The following is a 21,489-nucleotide window of genomic DNA, read 5'->3' as shown; positions in this document are numbered from 1 at the left end:
AGTACACTATATCGCTACAGTGAAATCCAATGTCTGTGAAGGCCACAAAGGTTTGGGTTTCATATGCTAGTGCACTCTTGACCTCTGGAAGGGCTTTGTAGCAGTAATGATATAGAAACCAGCAAAGTAGCTTGTGGCTACTAGCCTCTGGGCTGCTATTCTCCAGAAGCAATGGAATTGATTTAAGGCCCCAAAATTTGCCGACAAAACAAGATAATGTCACTTTCTGACAACTTTCCCTTCAAGGTTTCCCTGGAACCTGTGGCCTAAGAAGGGTTGTGACGTTAAGCCCCACAGCTAGCTCTTTGGGCACGTTCTAAAGTTCAGCGAATCCATAGCTGAACTTACAGAAAAATTATACGGGAGGATCAAATGCAGCTCACCCATTATAAAGAACAACACAGCACAGGAAACAGGCCCTTCGGCCCAACAAGCCCACGCCGCCATTTTAACATTGTGAGTGCCCTCTTCTACCTAAGACCTTTGTCCACGCCTATTGGGCTCCACAATAAAGGGATTATAACCAGATTGAGGGACGCCTAATTTAGGGACAATTTGTTAACACCAATCAACCTAACAGCATGTTTTTGGAGTGTGGGACGAAACCAGAGCACGCAGAGAAAACCCACACAAGCACAGGGAGAATGTGCAAACTCCCACAGACACTGGCCCAAATCCATGTATCTGCACAGCAAACGGTGATAGTCACTGAGCTGTCATGTTGCCCGTCAGCTGGTCCAGTTTAAGCGTACACTAATGACGTGAAGCACTAGGCAACTCTCGAAGCAACATCCAAGAGCAGCCCTCGCATGACCCACCGCATGTATGCCCCTTGTTGGACAAAAGGCGGACTGAATTACCTGTGGATGTAAAAAAAAAGACATCAATCAATGTACAAAACTTATACAGACATTCACGGAATCCCTAAAAGCTCAGACGTAAGACAGGTGAGCCATAAAATATGTTGGACGGCCCATGGGAATCTATTGATTCCCAGGAATGTCCTGAGGCTCTTGATCCTTATTTAGAACAATCTTTTGTATCCCTCCATTTCTAGTCTGCTCATGTGCCTACCTAGGTAAGCCTTAAACAACTCTAGCGTGCCTGCCTCCACCACCCTGCTTGGCAGTGCATTCCAGGCCCCCACAACCCTTTGTGTGAAAAACCTCCCTCTAACATCTGAATTATACCTTGCCCCTCTCACCCTAAGCCTGTGGCCCCTTGTAATTTTCGTGGGAACCTGGGAAAAAGCTTACCACTGTTCATTCTATCTATACCCTTCATAATCTTATATACCTCTATTAGATCTCCCCCCATTCTCCGTCTTTCTAAGGAGAACAGCCCCAATTTGCCCAATCTCTCCTCATAGCTAAGACCTTCCATACCAGGCAGTATCCTGGTAAACCTCCTCTGCACTCTCTCCAGGGTCTCCACGTCCTTCTGGTAATAAGGCGACCAGAACTTACCAGGGTAGTAAGGGCGTGGAATGCCCTGCCTGCAGCAGTTGTGGACTTGCCAACTTTAAGGGCGTTCAAATGGTCAGTGGATAGGCATATGGATAACACTGGAATAGTTTAGGTTAGAGGGTCATTAGCTTGGTTCCACTGGTCGGCGCAACATCGAGGGCCAAAGGGCCTGTACTGCGCTGTAAGGTTCTATGTTCTAGAACTGGACGCAGTACTCCAAATGCGGTCTAACCAACGTTCTGTACAATTGCAACATTAGACGCCAGCTTTTATACTCTATACCCCTTCCTATAAAGGCAAGCATACCATAAGCCTTCTTCGCCACCTTTTCCACATGTACTGCCACCTTCAAGGGCTTGTGTACTTGCACCCCTAGGTCACTCTGTGTTTCTATACTCTTAATAGTCCTACCATTTATCATATAACTCCCCCCTACATTATTTCTTCCAAAATGCATCATCTCGCATTTATCTGGATTAAATTCCATCTGCCATTTCTCTGCCCAATATACCAGCTTATCTATATCCTGCTGTATTGCCTGACACTGCTCGTCACTATCAGCAAGTCCAGCCATCTTCGTGTCATCTGCAAACTTGCTGATCACATCAGTTGCTCCCTCTTCCAAGTCATTTATGTATATTACAAATAGCAAAGGTCCCAGTACTGAGCCCTGTGGCACACCACTAGTTTACGCCAGTCCAACGCCGGCATACCCACATCATGTGCACCACTAGTCACAGACCTCCAGCTAGAAAAAGACCCTTCCACTACTATTCTCTGTCTCCTGTTGCCAAGCCAGTTCTCAATCCATCTAGCCACCTGTCCTTGTATCCCATGAGCCTTAATCTTTTCCACCAACCTACCATGAGGGACTTTGTCCCACGCCTTAGTGAAATAATATTTTAATACCAACAGCCTGTTGCAGATCTGCGTCCTACCACCCATTTGGAAAAACCCAGGAAATTCTGGGGCAATATAGTAGATATGGAGGCCTGAAATAGTATGCTCCATCCTTTTCCCTCTCCCTACACAAGGGAATTGAAGTTGTGTAGCATTGAAGAAAATCAGGCTTATTCACTTCTAAAGTCTTTAAAACCAATTTTAAGTTAATGAACCAAAACAAAACAATTTGATTCTCAATAAAATAATAGAAAAATTGCATTCATTTTCAAATTGTGAAGGATGCAATTAATTTGGGTTGTGACTTGGGTGGCATGGCAGTCAGAGTTGGATTGCTGCTCCCCTCCTACTTACCTGGAAATGAAGCTACTCCTTTCTCGACCAACCTACTGGCTCAGGCTGGGCAAGAAAAATGGAGTGCAGTGGGTTCCAGAGGCCTTGTCTTGAGGGCAGGAGAGTCAGAGGTAAGGAAACCACTCTCTTCTGGTATGGCACTTCTGCCCTAAAGTTGGTACGTTTAAAGGTCCAGCCACTTTGAGAAGCCAGAGAGAGGTAAGTGGGTAGGATTGAGGGGTAGGGATCTTCCAGTGGTCAAGGGATGGTGATCAGTTGGGAGGGTTGGGTGATCTGTGGAGGTGAATGCAGTTGGATGGTCATTTGGTGTGATCAGTTGGCATGTCAAATGATCGTTTGCTGGTCAGTGGGGGTGGTTGGGCGTGGGGGGAGATGTCAGTGGAGGATGGTAAGGAGGGCAGTTGCGGTTCCTGTGGGGTCAGGGTAGGTACTGTAGGTGTCCTGTGGGGGTTTGGGGGCATCCTGTGCGGGGTTCAGGCTGGTAATTGGAATCTCATTTGTTTGAGTTGAATAAGTGGCTCGAGTCCAGTGGGGAGGTGAGTTGTGGGAGGTGGGGGTTAGTCAGGGGGCCTTGGGTGGGGTGGGGGTCATGGGAGCAGGGGGATTCCTGCAGAGTAATTATTACTGCAAAACTGTCAATCATCCAAAGTTTGCGAGTTTTATTGTACTCTTGATGGTTCTTAGAAGAATGAACTTCATGGTAATTACTGTGCAATCCTTATGTGGGGGACTTCCAGGGAGAGGGGCAGGTTACCCAGTGCATATTTAGGAAACTTTTCCCCCTTACCAGCCCCCAACCTCTGCTCTTCTGCCAGCCCCCTTCCCCGCTCCCCAACACACACTTGAGTTGCGACACCCCAGAGCTTGGAAGTTACAGACCTAACTCTTCAAAAAAAATTTTATTCAGCACATAACACACAACTCATGTTTAATAAAGATCTATTGTATGTTGCCTTGCGAATAAACATGACTAAATAAACAGAACACCTTAACTAACTGTAGAGTTAAATAAAACTTTTTAAATTTAAGTACCAGATATGCAGATCTCTTTGTAATTCAAAGCATCAACTGGTATCTCTTCTGCGTGACCTCACTTACATTAACAATAAAAAGGTTGTCCTCAAGTTTTTAATTATCAGGTGTTTGCACACTCAAACTGGAGTACACAGTACACTTTAACTCACATAACTTAATGTATTACATTTTTTCAGCCAACTAGGTTATCAAAATGAATTTTCCCTTTTTCATGCCCGCTGACCTATGCTTAATGAGATTTGCGTTTCGATTACTTGAAGAACACAAATTAACTGATCAATGAAAAATGGTTGCAGATTATTGTAATAGTGTGGCACAGCTGCCAGAGCCTGTTTAATACTGAAATCAATTTCATATGCTCAGGATGATTCTGTCAATGTTGTTGGCTGGGATCTTTGCATCTGTGTCCTCTCCACAGACTCTGAATGCGATGAGGGTGTTGTATGGAATAACCACCGTGCTAGAGACAGGCCTCCATAACCAGCCGCGACCCCCTCGCTTGTACATCTTGACAGTCACCTTTAGAAAAGAGCAAAAGACTCAGGGTTACTTAGTTTAGGCAACAGCTTGGGGGCAGGGGGCAGCTCTGGATTGACCATGGAGCATCATTAGACGTTTCTCTAACCTCGCCTTTCACCTGAAAGGGCAATGGGCCAAAGCAGAGGTCGGCAAGCTGTGAAAGTGATGCTTGTTATCAATGTGAAAACTTAGCAAATATCAATGTCCCTGGGTCAAAGATCTCTTGAGCCAAGTTTGCTGGGAAACTTTATCTTTGTGCGGCTGCATTTTTTGCAGCTGTAGGTGCAGTCAGTAACGCATATAAGAGAAATAGATATTTCTACAGCATGACTCTATCGGCAGCTGGGCCTTTGTGCCATGAGTTATGTTATTGACAAACCAGCAGAAAATTAAATGTTCCCCAAAGAACTTCCAGATGTGTTTTTTACTAATGACTTCATTACAAGGAACATTAAAAGACAGAGTAAATGGAACACTAAAATTCAAATTACAGCAAAACCTCATCTCATAGCTTTGAGGGTTCTTTTAAGGGACTGCAATTATAATAAATTTTAATCATTTATTTGTGGTATGATGATGAGGAAATGAATAGTACAGTAGACTGGCTGCTCAAACTGTTATCGAAACTATTCAAACTGTCACCAGGGAACAAAACAGAGCTGCATTTTGTTTAAATAAAGACTTAAAATATCACAGTCTTCAGCAGCAGAGTTGTGTGTTTTTTTACAAAATTTGAAACATTGATAATTTTTAGTCACTTTTCACATAATTTTCTCAGAAAAAAAGAAACAATTATAAAAATAAATTAGCCTTATACCCAGTCAATACTTAAAGATATGCAGGCAGATTTGGTGGTATAGCAGGCTGGTTATAACAATGCACTGTACTACAGAATTGCACAATAGGGATTTGCACTTATTCTTCCGTATGGTAAGTTCCTGATTTTGGATTGTCCTATGATAGTAGTGTAGATTTAATGGAGGCTGCTTTTTCTTTACAGAGAGGAGAAAATAAGAAAGGATGTTATCCACAGTCATTTTTGCACAGTTTGAATTGCTTGGTTACAGAGCAGAACTTCAATAAAGCTAGCACCAGTTTACTGCCTGTTTTATTTTATGAAAACATCAAGTAAATAAATTACTTAGGGTAGTATGGTTTTGACTTCGATGCGCAAATAAGCTGTATCTTTTCCTGGTACTAGATGACTTACATCTTAGCATGCAAGCAAGGAAAGAGCTTCAACAGACTTGGCAACAAGCCCAGATATTTTGTAATAACATTTGGATTCAGGCTCGCTGAATTCTGGAAACTAACTTGATAAGGGCCATATTAAACAGGTTTAAGATGTCTTTTTTATTCACTCATGGAATATGGGCATGGATGGCTGGGTGAGCATTTATTGCCCATCCCTAATTATTTGAACATTAAGCAGCCTACCTGACCTGGACCAAGCCCTGGAAGCTTCTTTTGATGCCTATATCATTATGTCAGGCAGTGCATTTCCACTTCAGAATGTATGCACTCACTACACACAATATTGGACCCCTTTTCAGTCATTCCATAACTGCAAAACGGGTACAGTATAACCAAATTTTGAGGCCATCATGCCAACACTAGTTTATAATATATCCAGTTTAGATGCATGCAGGGCTGTGTGGGAATCAGTGACCAAAGCCAGCTCACTTATAATTTTATGATGCTTTACTCATGAGTGCCAAAGCTGGAATGGGGGTTGCAATGCTCAGTGCCTTTGTGGGTTCTTAACTTATGTTGAGATGAAGAAGAGAGAAGAAAAGCAATTGGGTATCAGTGAGGGTGATATCAGGTTTTATATAAAATCTGGTCTCCCTTTCAGTACTACAGTATTTCATTTGGGTGCTCTACAGCCAGCAGCTACTCATTTACTGTCAACATCCGGGAGGATTACTATTGATCAGAAACTTAACTGGATCAACCACTGAGATACTGTGGCTACAAGACCAAGTCAGAGGCTGGACATTCTGAGACAAGTAACAGATCTCCTGACTCCTCAGAGTCCAACCACCAATGTGATGGAATACTCTGCACTTGACTGGATGAGTGCAATTCCAACAACACTCAAGAAGCTCAAAATTATCCAGGGTGAAGCAGCTTGCTTGTCTGGCACTCAATCCATCATTTTAAACATTTACCCTTCCACTATCAGCACACAGTGACAGCAGTATGTACTATCCATAAAATGCATTGCAGCAACTTTCCAAGCTGGTGTGCTGCTGTTAGCAAGATATCATGAAGTTGCACCTTGTACACCTGTGACCATTACTACGTTAAAGAATAAATAGGAACAACACCACCCGAAAGTTCCCCTCCAAGCCACACTACATCCTGACTTGGAGCTAATTGTTGTTCCTTCACTGTACTCATCTTAGTCCCATTTGGCATTTTAGACAATTTATAGGCTTATTATGAAATATCATCAAAGCTCAGCGGCCTATTAAAAATTCAAGGGAAAAAATGTACAAAATATTGGCCTGGAACTTGCTGTAGAAATAATGGTGAGGCTGTCAGCTCTGAGTAAGTCTGACAGCACCTTGTGGTGCTAGCACGTGTGCTATTAATTGCAGATTCTGATGTTGGAGATACCATGTTCTTCCACTAAGTGCGCTGTTGCAGCCTTGCAAATGGAATCAAAATTGAAGTCATTGTTATCTCGTGGATGTAAATTATTTATCCACCGTTCTTACTGTAAAAAGTTAAGGCTTGTTTAATCAGGAGTAATTGAGTTTTTTAATACAATGCTAAGTTATAATAACCACTTAACAACCTCTTTGTCCCTAAGAATCTAATTTTATAAATATGGGGCTGAAGGTTTGGGTCTGCAGGACTGGAGGAAGGCAGATGTTAAAAATACTAGCACTAACTGCAGGCCAGTTTCCCAACACTGTTCCTAGGCCAGCTAGTTTCACGAGAGCAGAGGGGTGGCTACCTAATGATACACAATGGGGAGCCAGTCATGGTCACCCCTTGGGCTCATAAAGTGGTCATAACATAGTGGGTGGTGCAGAAGGGAATTTGAGAGATGGGTATCATTGGCCCAGTGCAATTGGCGGGGAGTGAGCAGTAAGTGATCGGACAGTGCGGGGTTATCATCCTCTTTGCAGGGACATGAGTTGGTTGGGGGGGGGCGGGGGGTGGTGTGATGGTGTTGACAAAACTATCAAGCTCAATATTGGGGGTAATTTGGTCTCAGGAATTAGGGAAACAGCAGCCCCCTTATCAACCCCCATTCTTATTGGATGTCCATTTAATTTTAGAAATACCCAGAACCAATGTGATTGTCCTTGTATTAAAAGTACAGTTAACTTAAATTCCTTGTCAAATTCAGGTGCTGTTTTCATTGTTCACTCTTCTCTTCCATGTTGTAAATTCTTTCAGTGGAATCTATTTTGTTTTTCCTTTTAGGTATATTCCAATTCTTTATTCGAACAATCTTTCCTGGAGAAGCTGGTTTCCTCCAGTTTGGTCAGTTATCTGACCAATCTTTCCACACTTTTTGCAGTGGCTGTCTTGCACCAACAATCAATTTATGAATGGCCCATTTTTGCACAGTGATGACAGGCCTGTTGCTGGGTAGACTTTTTCTGGGTGGTGCCCATGTTATGGATCATTGTGCCTGTTCCAACTGGAGAAGTCTCTTTAGCAGCAAGCTCCATCAAAATGGCTATTTCTAAAGCAGTTTTAAGACCTAAGTTTCATTCAGCTAGCAATTTCCATCATGTAGCCTAATTCCTCAGTCCGCAAACCAAACAGTTTCTAATTGTATCATCCAGAGAGTCACCAGATTCACAATGTTATGTGAGGTGCTTTAGGGTTGCCATAAATTGAGCTACTTCGCTCCTTCTAGTAACTTTGTTCATGGAATCTAAAACATTCTGCTATAATTAAGGTCCTCTATATAAATAGATAACTCTTGCTTTGCTTTGCCGTCGGGTTTCTTGGGCTGAACCAGACTTTGCAGTAAATTGAAAGTTTTGCTGCCAATGATACTAAGAAAATCAGGGACTACAATATACTGCCAGTATATAGTAATAAAATCATACTACACAAGACTTTCAACTCTCAGATTCTTCCTCAACGGCACCAAACCTTCTCACCATTTTTACTGGGTTACTGCGATCTGTGCAATAACTTTTTCCAGAAGTTTCTCTTGGTAATAACAGTTTTATCTTTTCTCTAGTGTAAGCCAATGTAACAGTTAGCTCTAGATTTCAATGCAATGCAAGGAAAATCTATCTTTTTTTCCCTCTACCTCTGTGCCTCACTTAAATTATAAACATGGCGGACTCTGCATTCTGAACACTTCAGATCGCTCTACTTTTAATTTTTGATAGGGACCTTTCTTTCAGCCCCACTACCTTACTGGTTTGATGTCAGATGTGATCGCTGACCTACTGCTGAATTCTATTCCAATCATCTGAAACATCGAAAGGACTTTCGACCCCCACCCCCCCAACCCCCAAGAGTAAGTGCAGTTCTGATTTTTCTTTTGCTCTTTTACTTTTGCTAGAAGTAATTTTTAACCCACTCCTCATGACTAATTTTATTTTTATCCTGTTGCATATGTTGCACTTGTGAGGATGGAAGAAAGTAGAGTCGCAGCACATGGGCAGGTTGAAGTCAACAAGGCAGGTTTATTGAGAAGTTGTTCACTGTACAAAGGCTTGGGTTAGACTGACTAAAAACCTGCAAGGTAGCTGATGACATCACAAACTAAACACATGACTAAGTGGCAGCATGACAACACGATATCTACCTTAATATATAACACCCTTCACCTTCTTAAAATGGCAGAAGACGGCAAGATAACCTTTGTCATCAACTACACAGAAATGCAGGTTCCTGAGATGTCCACTAGTCAAAAGACTTCCGACTGGGACTTCAGCTCTAAGTTATCTTCACTGTTCGCAGAGCCAGTTTATCCAATTTGGCAGAAGGTTCTTTTTGGTCAGGCAAGCCAACCACTGTAGCTTGACTGGAAGATACATAGGAAAATGACCAGCAACAGAAAAATGAGCCCCAACCCAAAACTCCAATGGTTGCTGTCATACTATGTGTAAACATCATGGCATAGACAATGCAACTTTAAGGCAATGTGCAATGCTGCAAGGTGATGCTGGAGTACGGGACTAGTGACTATCAATGCACCACAACACACTTCAACACACAGAAGAGCATAGTGTCTCAACAAAAGCCAAACTGCAAGGTGAGTACATTGATGAGGAACATTCAGGCTACAGGGAGAGACACCTTCAACTCCCACAAAGAATACAGCAGACCAGATGGAAAAAGAAAAACCATACCAATTATGAATGAAGTGAAGACATTCTGGAAAGAATGGGACAAGTGGTGGTCCCTGAGCAGATGTGTCGTTGACAAAGAAATGTTCAATTCCAAAGAGCAGAAAAAGCATAACAGAAGAAGATAAAGAAGTTCCAGAAATGCAGACTGCAACTCAAATTCCAAATCAACAAAAATTTCTCAAATCAACAGAGCCTTGTTCTCCTCTGAATGTGACCAGAATGACCCTTGGCAGAATTATCAAGCCTCCAGGCTATCTGAATGTATAAAATCAGAGATTTAAGGCAGGGGAGAAGAGGTAACACACTGTAATGTAAATATGGCATGGATAGAAATGAGGGAAGGTGTATTACAAGGCTATTTGGCATAGCAAGGGTTAATATGGGAACTAGTAAACAGCGCCACCCGTAGAGCTACAAGACCTAAGACTAGAGCCAGTGTGGACTGGATAGAGGTCTGTGGAGAAGCAAGCCTGGAGTTAACTCACAGATTGGGTTATATATTTTATATCTGTACAATGCTATGTATTAGAAATAAACATTTAACGTTCAACTATACAAGACTTAAACCTCTTTGTGAGACCTACTGCATATACAACATGAGGTGACAGCACTTAGGCATAGCCACAGGATGGCTGTCACGGTTGCTTAAATCAGACCTGCACTTGCAAAATCCCACCTTTGGCCTGGTTTGACGTTCAGACATCAGCTGCCAAACCCATCTCCATGCCAATTAAGGGGGCTCCCCCGAAACTTGGTGCTGATTATGGAATCTGAAACATTCTTGGTTTCAAGAAAGTTCAACAGCATGATAAGGCACTTTACAAATGCAGGATGTTGTGAATTCCCTCATGATCTACAAGCAGCTCATGATTCTCCACAGAACCTAATAAAGGCCATCTTTACAAGCCTGTGCTTTTAAAGAGCAGCAGGGGATAAAAGCATGGAGCGTAAAAAAAAGGAGTTCACTCTGAGATCAGCAAGAACAGCGAGGGATAAAATTGTACGGTGCAGTGTGGGAAGACAGCAGTGAACCCAATGTGGAACAGCATAGGAAGAGAGTGGTGAACTCAGTAATAACAAGCGAAGGAGAAGTGCAGCGAACCCAGAGTGGAGCAGTACAGGATGAGGGTGGCGAAACCAGTGTGGGAGAAAAATGGTAAACCCAGTGTGGAGCAGCATGAGACGGCAGCGGGGAAACCAGTTTAAAGCAGCACTCAAGCTGCCGCATGCTAAATGGAATTGAATTTTACCAAATGGATCCACAGACCAGTGCCACTCATGAGGCTATCACTGCACTTTGTGAATCCCAGAGAGAGATCCTGTGGAAAGAAGGGGCACAGTATCAGTATTAGTGCTTGTATATCCTAGGCCCATTTGTGCAGCTTGGTTTTCGGTTGTCTTGGACTTCCTTGCTAGTCCAAGACAATTGAAGCTTTGCTCCGCCAAGCCCGCGTGGTAGCTGGTGTGCAACAACCATCTCATATTAAAAGAACTCATGCCCACAAAAGTTTTTGTGGCATTATACAGAATGCTTTCTGAAAGACCATGTACAACTTCAGCAGCATTACCTTCACCAACCCGTTTGTTATCTTCTCAAAAAACTGCAGCATATTAGTTAAACATGATTTCCTATTTAGAAATCCCATGTTGGCTCTTCCTAATCAATCCACATTTTTCATGTGACTGTTAATTATATCTGGAATAATTGTTTCCAGAAGCTTGCCGACACTGATGTTAAACTGACTGTCCTGTAATTGCTGAGGTTATCCTTACAATCTTTATTGAGCAAGGGCATAATATTTGTAATTCTCCAGTTCTCTGGCATCTCCCGCAAGTCTAGAGAAAACTGGAAGATTATTGGCCACTGCCTCAACAATTTCTATTCTCACCTCCTTCAATATCCTTTGATGCATTTCATCTGGTCCCAGTGTCTGGTCAACTTTCAGTACTGACAGATTATTCAACTGCTCCCTTGTCAGTTTTGAACACTGAGGGACAGAGTTTCCTCATCTGTCACCATGTCCTAGGTAGTGTTAACCTCCTCGATAAAGGTGGATGCAAAATATTCACTTAATACCTCAGTCATGTCCCCAGCCTCCATGTATAAATTCCCTTTTAGGTCCCTAATAGGCCTACTCCTCCTTTTATCACAATTTTACTATTTATATGCCTATAGAAAACTTTGGTGGCCATTTTTTTCCTCTTAATTCCACTTTGCTTCTCTAATGTGCTTTTTCATCTTCTCTAGTGTGCTTTTTCAGTTTCTCTCTGAACTTTCTGAATTCTTCTTGGTTTTCAATTGCATTTTCCATCTGACATCTGCCATAAGCACACTTCCCTTCATTATCAGAATTTCTATATTTTTCATTCAGGGAGCCCTGGAAAGGTTTGCTCTATCTTTCCCTTAAGGTTGAGGGAATATAACTTTAAGGAAATATACATAAGAACATAAGAAATAGGAGCAGGAATAGGCCATCTAGCCCCTCGAGCCTGCCCCGCCATTCAGTAAGATCATGGCTGATCTGAAGTGGCTCAGTTCCACTTTCCTGCTTTCTCCCCATAACCCTTAATCCCCTTGCCTACCAAAAACCTATCTACGCGCGTCTTAAATATATTTAGCGAGGTAGCCTCCACCACTTCAACGGGCAGAGAATTCCAGAGATTCACCACCCTTTGAGTGAAGAAGTTCCTCCTCAACTCCGTTCTAAACCGCCCCCACCCTTATCTTGAGGCTGTGCCCTCTAGTCCTGCTGTCCTTTCTGAGCGGGAAGAACCTCTCCACCTCTACTCTATCCATCCCCTTCATCATCTTATACGTCTCAATAAGATCCCCCCTCATCCTTCTAAACTCCAACGAGTACAAGCCCAGTCTATTCAGCCTCTCTTCATAGTTCAACCCCCTCAACTCCGGTATCAGCCTAGTGAACCTCCTCTGCACTCCCTCCAAGGCCAAAATATCCTTGCGCAAGTGCGGCGACCAAAACTGCACACAGTACTCCAGCTGCGGCCTCACCAGTGCCCTGTACAGTTGCAGCAAGACCTCCTTACTTTTATATTCAATCCCCCTTGCTATGAAGGCCAGCATCCCATTTGCCTTCCTGATCACCTGCTGCACCTGTAGGCTGGGTTTTTGCGACTCATGCACAAGGACCCTCAGGTCCCTCTGCACCGTAGCATGTTGCAGCTTTTCGCCCTTTAAATAGTAGTCCCTCCTACTATTATTCCTGCCAAAGTGGATAATGGCACACTTGCCAACATTGTATTCTATCTGCCAGGTCCTCGCCCACTCGCTCAGCCTATCTAGATCCCTCTGCAGACTTTCTACACCCTCCGCACAATTTGCTTTTCCACTTATATTTGTGTCATCAGCAAATTTCGACACCCTACACTCAGGTCCCTCCTCCAGATTATCTATATAAATGGTAAATAGCTGAGGCCCCAGCACCGATCCCTGGGGCACTCCACTAGTCACCAACCGCCAATCCGAATAGCACCCATTGACACCTACTCTCTGCCTCCTATTTGACAGCCAATCCTCTATCCAAGCTAACACCTTACCTCCAACTCCATGCCCCCTAACCTTCTGTAACAACCTTTTGAGCGGCACCTTATCAAACGCCTTCTGAAAATCGACAAACACCACATCCCCTCCGTCCACCGCACTAGACACATCCTCATAGAATTCCAATAAATTCGTCAGACATGACTTCCCCTTACACAGCCTGAATGCCAATGCAACTTTTGTTTGCCTGAAGAAGAGTATGTTTGGAGACCAGGCACCAAGTTCATGGTCGACGGAGCAGTAATGATACCCACACTCCTATACGGCTCAGGGACATGGGGCCCAATTTTACCATTGTGCTGAACCTGTTTTTGGGCACGAAAACTTGGTAAGTCAGGCATGAGGCAATGAGCACGATCCACGCCTGAGTCGGTACAGATGCCCACTTTACCAAGGCCCAAAAATAACTGCGATCTGAACCATGCCTGGAACGGGTGCAACAGCGATTTAAATGCATTTGCATGCATTTAAATTGAATTAATGGGCTGCCCACCCAACTTTACCAGCATTTCCCCCTTTACCATCATGTTGAGGACGGCACGGTAGCGCAGTGGTTAGCACTGTTGCTTCACAGCTCCAGGGTCCTGGGTGCGATTCCCGGCTTGGGTCACTGTGTGGAATTTGCACATTCTCCTCATGCCTGCGTGGCTTTCCTCCGGGTGCTCCGGTTTCCTCCCACAGTCCAAAGATGTGTGGGTTAGGTTGATTGGCCATGCTAAGAACTTGCCACTTAGTATCTAGGGATGCGTAGGTTAGAGGGATTAGTAGGTATGATATGGGGATAGGGCCTGGGTGGGATTGTCTTCAGTGCAGGCTCGATGGGCCAAAGGGCCTCTTCCTGCACGGTAGGGTTCTATGATTTCTATGATATTGTGCGTTCAGATTTGGCAAAAAACAGACATGCTCGGCAGAAGTGTGTTTTAGGTGCTCCAGCTTCTGAAGAAGTACATTCACAGCTTCCAACGGCTCTCCCATCCGTTGTGGTGGTGGTGGTGGCATTGGAGGTGGAGTGAGGCATGCCAGATCATTCTCTAGTGGTGGGAGGGGGGTGGAGGGAGCCGGGCCACATTATTCTCTGGTGGGGGGGAGGAAGACCCATCGTTTTCTGGTGGGGAGGAGGGAGACGGATCAGATGTATCCTCTGGGGGGTGGGGGTGGGGGTGGGGGTGGGGGGGGAGGTCAGATCATTCTCTGGTGGTGGGGGGGTAGGGAGAAGGCAGGCCAGATCATTCCCTGGCGGGGAGGGAGGGAGGCCAGATCAACCTCTGGTGTTGCGGGGGATGCATGGGAGAGAGGCCAGACGGATGTTTGGTTGGCCGTGGGGGGGGGTGGTGGGAGTTGGGGGGGGGTGATTGGCAAGGGTGATCACTGCCGCTGTGCTGGTAATCGGTGGGAGGGAAGTGGGGCAGAGGGTCGCAATTGGTCTGGGTGGCGAGGGGATGGGTGGATAAGGGGGACAGTTACGTTGTGGGGGTAAGGTGATGTCTGTGGGGCCATCATTCCTGGGCTTCTTTATTTGCTCTTTGCGGCCCAGTAGTGATGTGACAGGGGCACATTTTTCAAATTTCTTTTCACTATGCATGCATAGTTGAAGGCTCCGATCGGAGCTGCAGCGTTTCAGGCGTGATAAGCCCCGCCCACAGCACGATTCAGATTCATGACATTTTCTTCAGGCTAAGTGTGTATGGGGGCGCCTGAGAACAGGTTTCCAAGTCAGATCTGAATTGCGCCCAGATTCAGCACTTAGAATTAAAATGGTAAAATTGGGCCAATAGACTATCACAGGAAGCACCTCAAAACCCTGGAGAAGTATCACCAGCACTGCCTCTTCAAGATCCTGGAAATTCATTAGCAGGATAGGCACACCAATGTTCGTGTTAAAGCTCAGGACAACACCTCCAGCAAGGAACCATTGACCACGCTTGATCAACTCCATTGGTCAGGCCACATTGTCTGCATGTGTGACATAAGAATCCTGAAACAAGTGCTTAATGTGGAGCTTTGACACAGCAAGCAACCCCAGGAGGGCACAGGAAACTGTGCAAGGATACCTTCAAAACTGTCTTGAAAAGTGCCACATTCCCATTGACACCTGAGAGTCTCTGGTCCAAGTTTGTCTGAAATGGAGGAAAAACATCAGGGAAGGAGCTGAACCAGTTTCATCTCCAAGAGCAAGCTATAGCCAAGTGTTGACAGCAAAAAGGGCATGTGGCAACCCGGGCAGCCCACCCACCTACTCCTCCAACCAATATGTGCCCCACCTGTGACAGGCACTATAGGACGCACATTGGACTCCTGAGAACTAAGTTCTAGTGTGGAAGCAAATCATCCTCGACTCAGAGGGACTGCCTAAAAAGAAGAAGTGCATTCAAAATAATGTAGTCTGTCGTAAGGGGTGTGCCTTAGGAAAAGAGATAAACAGATTTTATAAAATTGCACGCATGAATGACAAGAAAAAAATTAACCATTTTCCTGCGTTACTTCCACACACGTAGATTGGAATAACAAGGTTAAGTTCACTTTTTTAGTATTTACCTTTATTGTAACATTTCACAATTCAACGGTTCCTGTTTGTTTCTGGTACTGAGTTAGATTGTGGTTCATATTTGGTGTATTTCTGGAACCTAGGTTATAGGTTTACCCAAGAGTTGAAACAATCTTTTTTTTTGCTGCTCTGACCCCAGGACCTGTGTGTACTTCGACATCCTGAAATTTGTTCTTGGTAGAAACAGAAAAGTAACACTCATGATCTCAAAGTCTGACACTTGTTAGTAAGAGATTTCTGAAAAAGAAAGAAAAGATACACAAGAATGGTTCCAGGGATGAGGAACTTCAGTTGTGAAGATACATGGGGGAGTTAGGACTATTTTTTGCAAAAAATGCTGAGAGCAGATTTGAAACAGGTATTAAAAATCATGAGGGGTCTAGGTAGAGTAGATCGGGAGGAACTGTTGCTACTTGTGAAAAGATTCAGAATGAAAGAGCATAGATTTAAAACAATTTGTAAAAACAGCAACAGTGATATGAGGAAAAACCTTTTCGTGCAGAGATTCATTAGCATCTGGAATGCACTGCCTGAGATTGTGGTGGAGGTAAATTGAATTGAAGCATTCAAAAAGGAATTAGACTGGTAATTGAAAAGAAAGAATGTGCAAGGTTACAGGGAGAAGGCAAGAGAATGGAACTTGGGTGAGTTGTTCATTTGGAGAGCCAGTGCAGACACAAGGGCCAAATGGCCTCTTTCTTTGCCATAACGATTCTCTTATTCAGGAAACCAATAAACGTCTTAGGTTAAGATTAGTAAGACTATAATCAGGTGCAACAGATACAACCATGATGTGATAATTTCATTAAGTAACAGCTATCTCTCCAATTATTTGGTTACCATTGTTTATTTAAGGTATATAGACAGGACTGAAAATTCTAAGATGATCACTGTCGTCCTCTTCCCCATGAAAAAATAGCTTGAATTAACAGTAGAGTATAACGTAATTTAATTTTTAGATTTCTAAAACTTCCATTTGACTCTTCACATGTCATCTTACAAAAGTGTAGCTGGAATAACTGGAGAGGACCCTTCTGCAGTGAGATAACAATGCTCTTTATCCCGCTCGCTGCAACACTGCATTAAAAATGGAAAATTTCATTCAATTCAAACTAGACCTGAATTAACAGACAAATTATTGTTGTATTCTCTGTAAGATGCATATGGCAACACGGTAGCACAGTGGTTAGCACTGCTGCTTCACAGCTCCAGGGACCTGGGTTCGATTCCTGGCTTGGGTCACAGTCTGTGTGAAGTTTGCACATTCTTCTCATGCCTGCGTGGGTTTCCTCTGGGTGCTCTGGTTTCCTTCCACAATCCAAAGATGTGCGGGTTAGATTGATTGGCCACGCTAAAATTGCCCCTTAGTATCCTGAGGCGCGTAGGTTAGAGGGATTAGTGGGTAAAGATATAGGGATATGGGGGTAGGGCCCGGGTGGGGTTGTGGTTGGTGCAGACTCGATGGGCCAATTGTCCCTTTCTGCATTGTAGGGTTTCTATGATTCTATGATATGGGATAACAACTGTGAAATGCTTGAGTTGAGAGACCAATCTCCTGTAAATAGATAAATTGGCTGATCTTGCCAGCTTGGAAAACTTGTCCTTGTGAACAATAATGGTACTTTCACTGCAGTAAAATGTCACAAGATGCTTTAAGGGATTACTAGCAAACTAGATTTGACTCAAGCAACTTAATAAGTTATGTGGATAAATGAGCAAAAGAATGATCATAGAGGTAGATTTTAAACATGATGTGGAGATGCCACCATTAGACTGGGGTGGGGCACAGTAGGACATCTCACAACACCAGATTAAAGTCCAACAGTTTTATTTGGAATCACAGGCTTTCAGAGCGCTGCTCCTTCATCACTTGATGAATGAGCAGCGCTCATCACTTAATGAATGAGCAGTGCGCCGAAATCTCGTGATTCCATATAAACCTGTTGGACTTTAACCTGGTGTTGTGAGACTTCCTACTGTAGATTTTAAGCAGCATCTTAAAGGAGCACGGGAAGTAGAGAGCAGGAGAATTTTAGAGTAGGAATTCCCTAAGGTTAAAGCAAGACAATAGAAGAGATGGCTGCCAATATTGAAGAAATGAAAATTGGGGATGAACAAGGGGATAGAATTGGAGAAGTACAGGAATGTTGGAAGTTTAAGTTTATAGAGGGTGGAAGATGGGAAGCTAAAGGAGAGCATTGAAATTGTTGAGTCCAATAGTAATAAAGGGATGGATGATATTTTCAGCAGCAGAAGATGTGAGGAAGGAGAAAAGGAAACATTATGATGGTAAAAATAACTGTCTTGATGACAGAGGCTATGAGATTGGGAACTTAGCTCAGCGTCAAATATGCCAATGTTGAGCTGCGTATTGTGGGGCAGTGGACAGTTTGCCCAACCCCAGTAGAAAAGTTAGCTGGATGCCAATTCGCTCTGTGCAAGCCCATCCCATAGCTATAATGCACTGTGGATAGACTGAATTGTCTTATTGTGGGACTTCTGTCCTCCACTAGGAAGGAAGCTCTACCTTTGGGACCAACCAGCCAATCTGATTGGATTGCAACTCCAGAAATCCCAGCAGTGCCAAGAGTTCAGTAGTGGGCCTGCCCACTCGCTCATGCCAACTGTGTTATGCTATTATCTTAATTATTTTAAAAAAATTTGCTGTTGATTCCTCCAGAGAACTGGAGCACTATATAGAGTGATTTTGGATCACCTTATCCTCTGTCAAAATCACCCAACAGATCGTAATCATTCTACGGTGCAAAGAATTCCCAGCTTGCTTTCCCCATTACCTACCAGATTGTTTGCAATCTCAACATACTATTAAATACAAAGCTAAGCCTTTCTCTAAAATCTCCATCAAAAATATCACTTAACTTTCATCTCTGTAACAACTCTACATCTGCTCCTGATACCCAATTCATGCCTTTATCATTTCAAAACTCAATGTTCTCCAGATTGCTTTTCATCTTTCATTGCTGCAAACTTATAGTTTGCAATATTAAGAACTTAATCTTTATATTTTACCCCACACTATGTTCCATTCACTCATCAGCACTGTGCTCACTGACCTGCAATGATTGGTCATTTCCCATTGGCTGCAGTTTAAAATACTCATCTTTATGTTTTAATTCCTTCATGGTCTTGACCCTTCCAACCTCCTACAGTCAATCAAGTCCATACCAAACTTTCTATTTCTCTATCTGGCTTCGTGTGCATCTTCCCTTTTTTCACCCTATCATTGACACAGATGTCTTCTGTTGTCTAGTCAAATGCACTGGATCTTTAACCATCTACTCTTTGTCTCCTTTAAGATGCTCCTTAACATCTACCTCACGGCCCAATTCTTCAGTCACCCTTCCTAATACCTAACCATTTTGTTGAGTGCACCTTTGTACATTAAAGATATGATATAAACACAAGTTGTTATTGCGTTCTTTTGGTTTCTACAAATAAGTTGTACTGACTAAAGCTTTGAATTTATAATTAATTCAAAGATCAACAATTGTTTGTGTGTTCCATTACAAGTTCATGAAGCAGTAACTGAGCAACTCCATTTCTTCTTTTCATTTAATCGTAGACTGATATTATTTTGAAATTATTTGTGGCCAGAATATCCCCCCATCCCAACTTCAACAGCAGGTTTTCCCACAATGGAGGCAGCTCACTACTGGCTGCCAGTGGATTCTTCCAGTCCCACTAAAGTCAATAACAATTTTCTTGGCTCACCCATCTTTGGTCAACTTTAATGGGACCAGGAGATCTCACTGGCAGGAAGTGCCAGAAAATCCCACACTCATTGAAATTTAAATCATAAATTGCACCCTGTCAAAATATACTTTGGATAAAGAAAAAATATGTTTCAACTCCAAAGTCTATCTTGAAAGGGGTTGATACTTAGCAATGTGGGTGTCCAGCTGATGATATTTGAGTGACACATTACTTTTGGGGATACATGGATATAAAATTGCACACAATATATGAATCCATCTGCAGCACTAGGTCAATATTGATAACTTTGGCCTGTGCTAATTGCAAAGTAGATGTAACTTACACAGAAAGATCTCTCGAGAGACAAAGGAACAACATATGTTGGCAAGCACATATATTGATGTTAGTAAACTCTGCAGAAGGCTTTTTATTTTCTGTGGAATACACATTATGGCAGCCCTGATGTTTTGAAACTGAATAAATGAAACAATACATAAATGGATGTAATAAAACTATAGCAGATTCCATGGTCAACCATGCAAAAAATGAACAAGTTAAATAACTTACTGTTGCCACAATAGACTTCACTTTAAGAATTTGTGTTGAAGGTAGGAACTGACATTTTCACCTTATTAAGGTTCCAAATAGGAATCATAATTAATAGAGACCAAATTCCTCTTATGCTCATGTGACATTCCTTTTCCTGTTATTTCAGCAGAAATGTTATACATTTAAACAATGTTAATATTGTACAAAAGTGTTTAACAATAATCTGTTAAAATTGTTAACAGTAGTTCTTGCATAAAATAGGATAACATACAGGGAATATAAATCAATCTGGGCTATAAATCAAAAAGCATATTTTGACCTCTTTTTGGCATGCAAGTAGACCCTATTTTTCAAATAATAAATGCATGTTTAGGGCTATCTTCACATTAGAAGTTCGTCTCAGTTTTTCAGCTCAAAATTTTAACTCCATCCAAAGCTAAATACTGGTATAAGATTGTGGATGTTGGTGGCATAGTGGGAATGTCACCGGACTAATAATCCACTTCTGGGGACATGGGTTCAAATCCCACTTTGTAGCTGGTGAAATTTGAATTCAATTAATAAATCTGGAACTATAAATCCAGTCTCAGTAAGATAATCATATAAAGACCCATCTGGATGACTGCCATCCTTACCTGCTCTGGCCCTGCATGTGACTCCAGCTCACAGCAATGTGGTTAACTCTTAATTGTCTTCTGAAATGTTCAGTCTTAACACAATTAGAAACTGGCAACAGGTGTTGGCTTTGGCAGCAATGCCCACATCCATTAAATAAAATAAAGAGACTGATAAGGGAAAGTTGAAAAGAACTTCGAAGGGAATTATTCAGAGATATACTTACCTTATGAGTCGATGCATGGAATCAAGCAGACAAAACGTTGCCAAGACGATGCGCAGGAGTTTAAGACACTCTGCAGAGGGCAGACTGCGCATGGCAACTGATGGACAGAATTGGTTCTCCTACAAAAGGAATGAAGTACAAGCTGGTTTCAAGCTAACTTTTCAAATAACTATACTATAGCAAGGGAATTCAGTGTTAGTGGAAACATTTTACTTTCTTTATACAATTGCTACATCAATTTGCAAATGTCTAACTTACGTGTATAACATTTATTTAGAATGTGGGTTTGAATAAATTAATTTTGGAGAATGTATAAAACAAGTTAAAAGGGGAGTGATTGTGGTGTCTGTTTCTTTAAGACAAGACAGCAGAAGAAAGTCACCTGCTTGAGGGACCCAAGAGCAAGTGGGTCCCTCCAGAGGTGGAGTCCTTTCTTGTAAGGCATGTAAGGCAAGGCAGCCTAGGGCTGTAAACTCTTGTACAAAGTTTCTCTTTATCAACAAATGCATTTTGTTCCTAATTATGCCTGAAGGGTCTTGATGATGTTAGAAGTGCACTGCACTACTACAGGAAGAAAGAATTCACCCTGAAGAAGATGCCCCAAGACCACATGTGTCATGAGATCATTTGAGAAGTATGCATTAGAATGGGCCCTCGAAAATCAT

General features: G+C 42.8%; 1 protein-coding gene across 4 annotated transcripts in view; it reads right to left on the bottom strand.

The window, feature by feature from the left end:
- Positions 1-3,587: 3,587 nt before the first annotated feature.
- Positions 3,588-21,489, bottom strand: part of LOC145354404 (uncharacterized) — a 234,128-nt gene continuing 216,226 nt past the window's right edge. For 3 of the 4 annotated variants that reach the window (XM_080205677.1, XM_080205679.1, XM_080205678.1), the window contains exon 7: positions 3,588-4,274. In XM_080205677.1, the coding sequence (XP_080061803.1) occupies positions 4,107-4,274 (168 nt within the window). In that variant the 3' untranslated portion in view covers positions 3,588-4,106. The remainder of the gene's footprint in view (positions 4,275-21,489) is intronic. The other variant, XM_080205680.1, reaches the window with a different exon arrangement.

This window comes from Carcharhinus amblyrhynchos, chromosome 17, assembly GCF_965287045.1.
Source record: "Carcharhinus amblyrhynchos chromosome 17, sCarAmb.v2.hapA, whole genome shotgun sequence".
In the NCBI taxonomy this organism is placed as follows: Eukaryota; Metazoa; Chordata; class Chondrichthyes; order Carcharhiniformes; family Carcharhinidae; genus Carcharhinus; species Carcharhinus amblyrhynchos.
The sequence above is the reverse complement of the archived record's forward strand: the minus strand, read 5'-3'. Positions and strand labels throughout refer to the sequence as shown.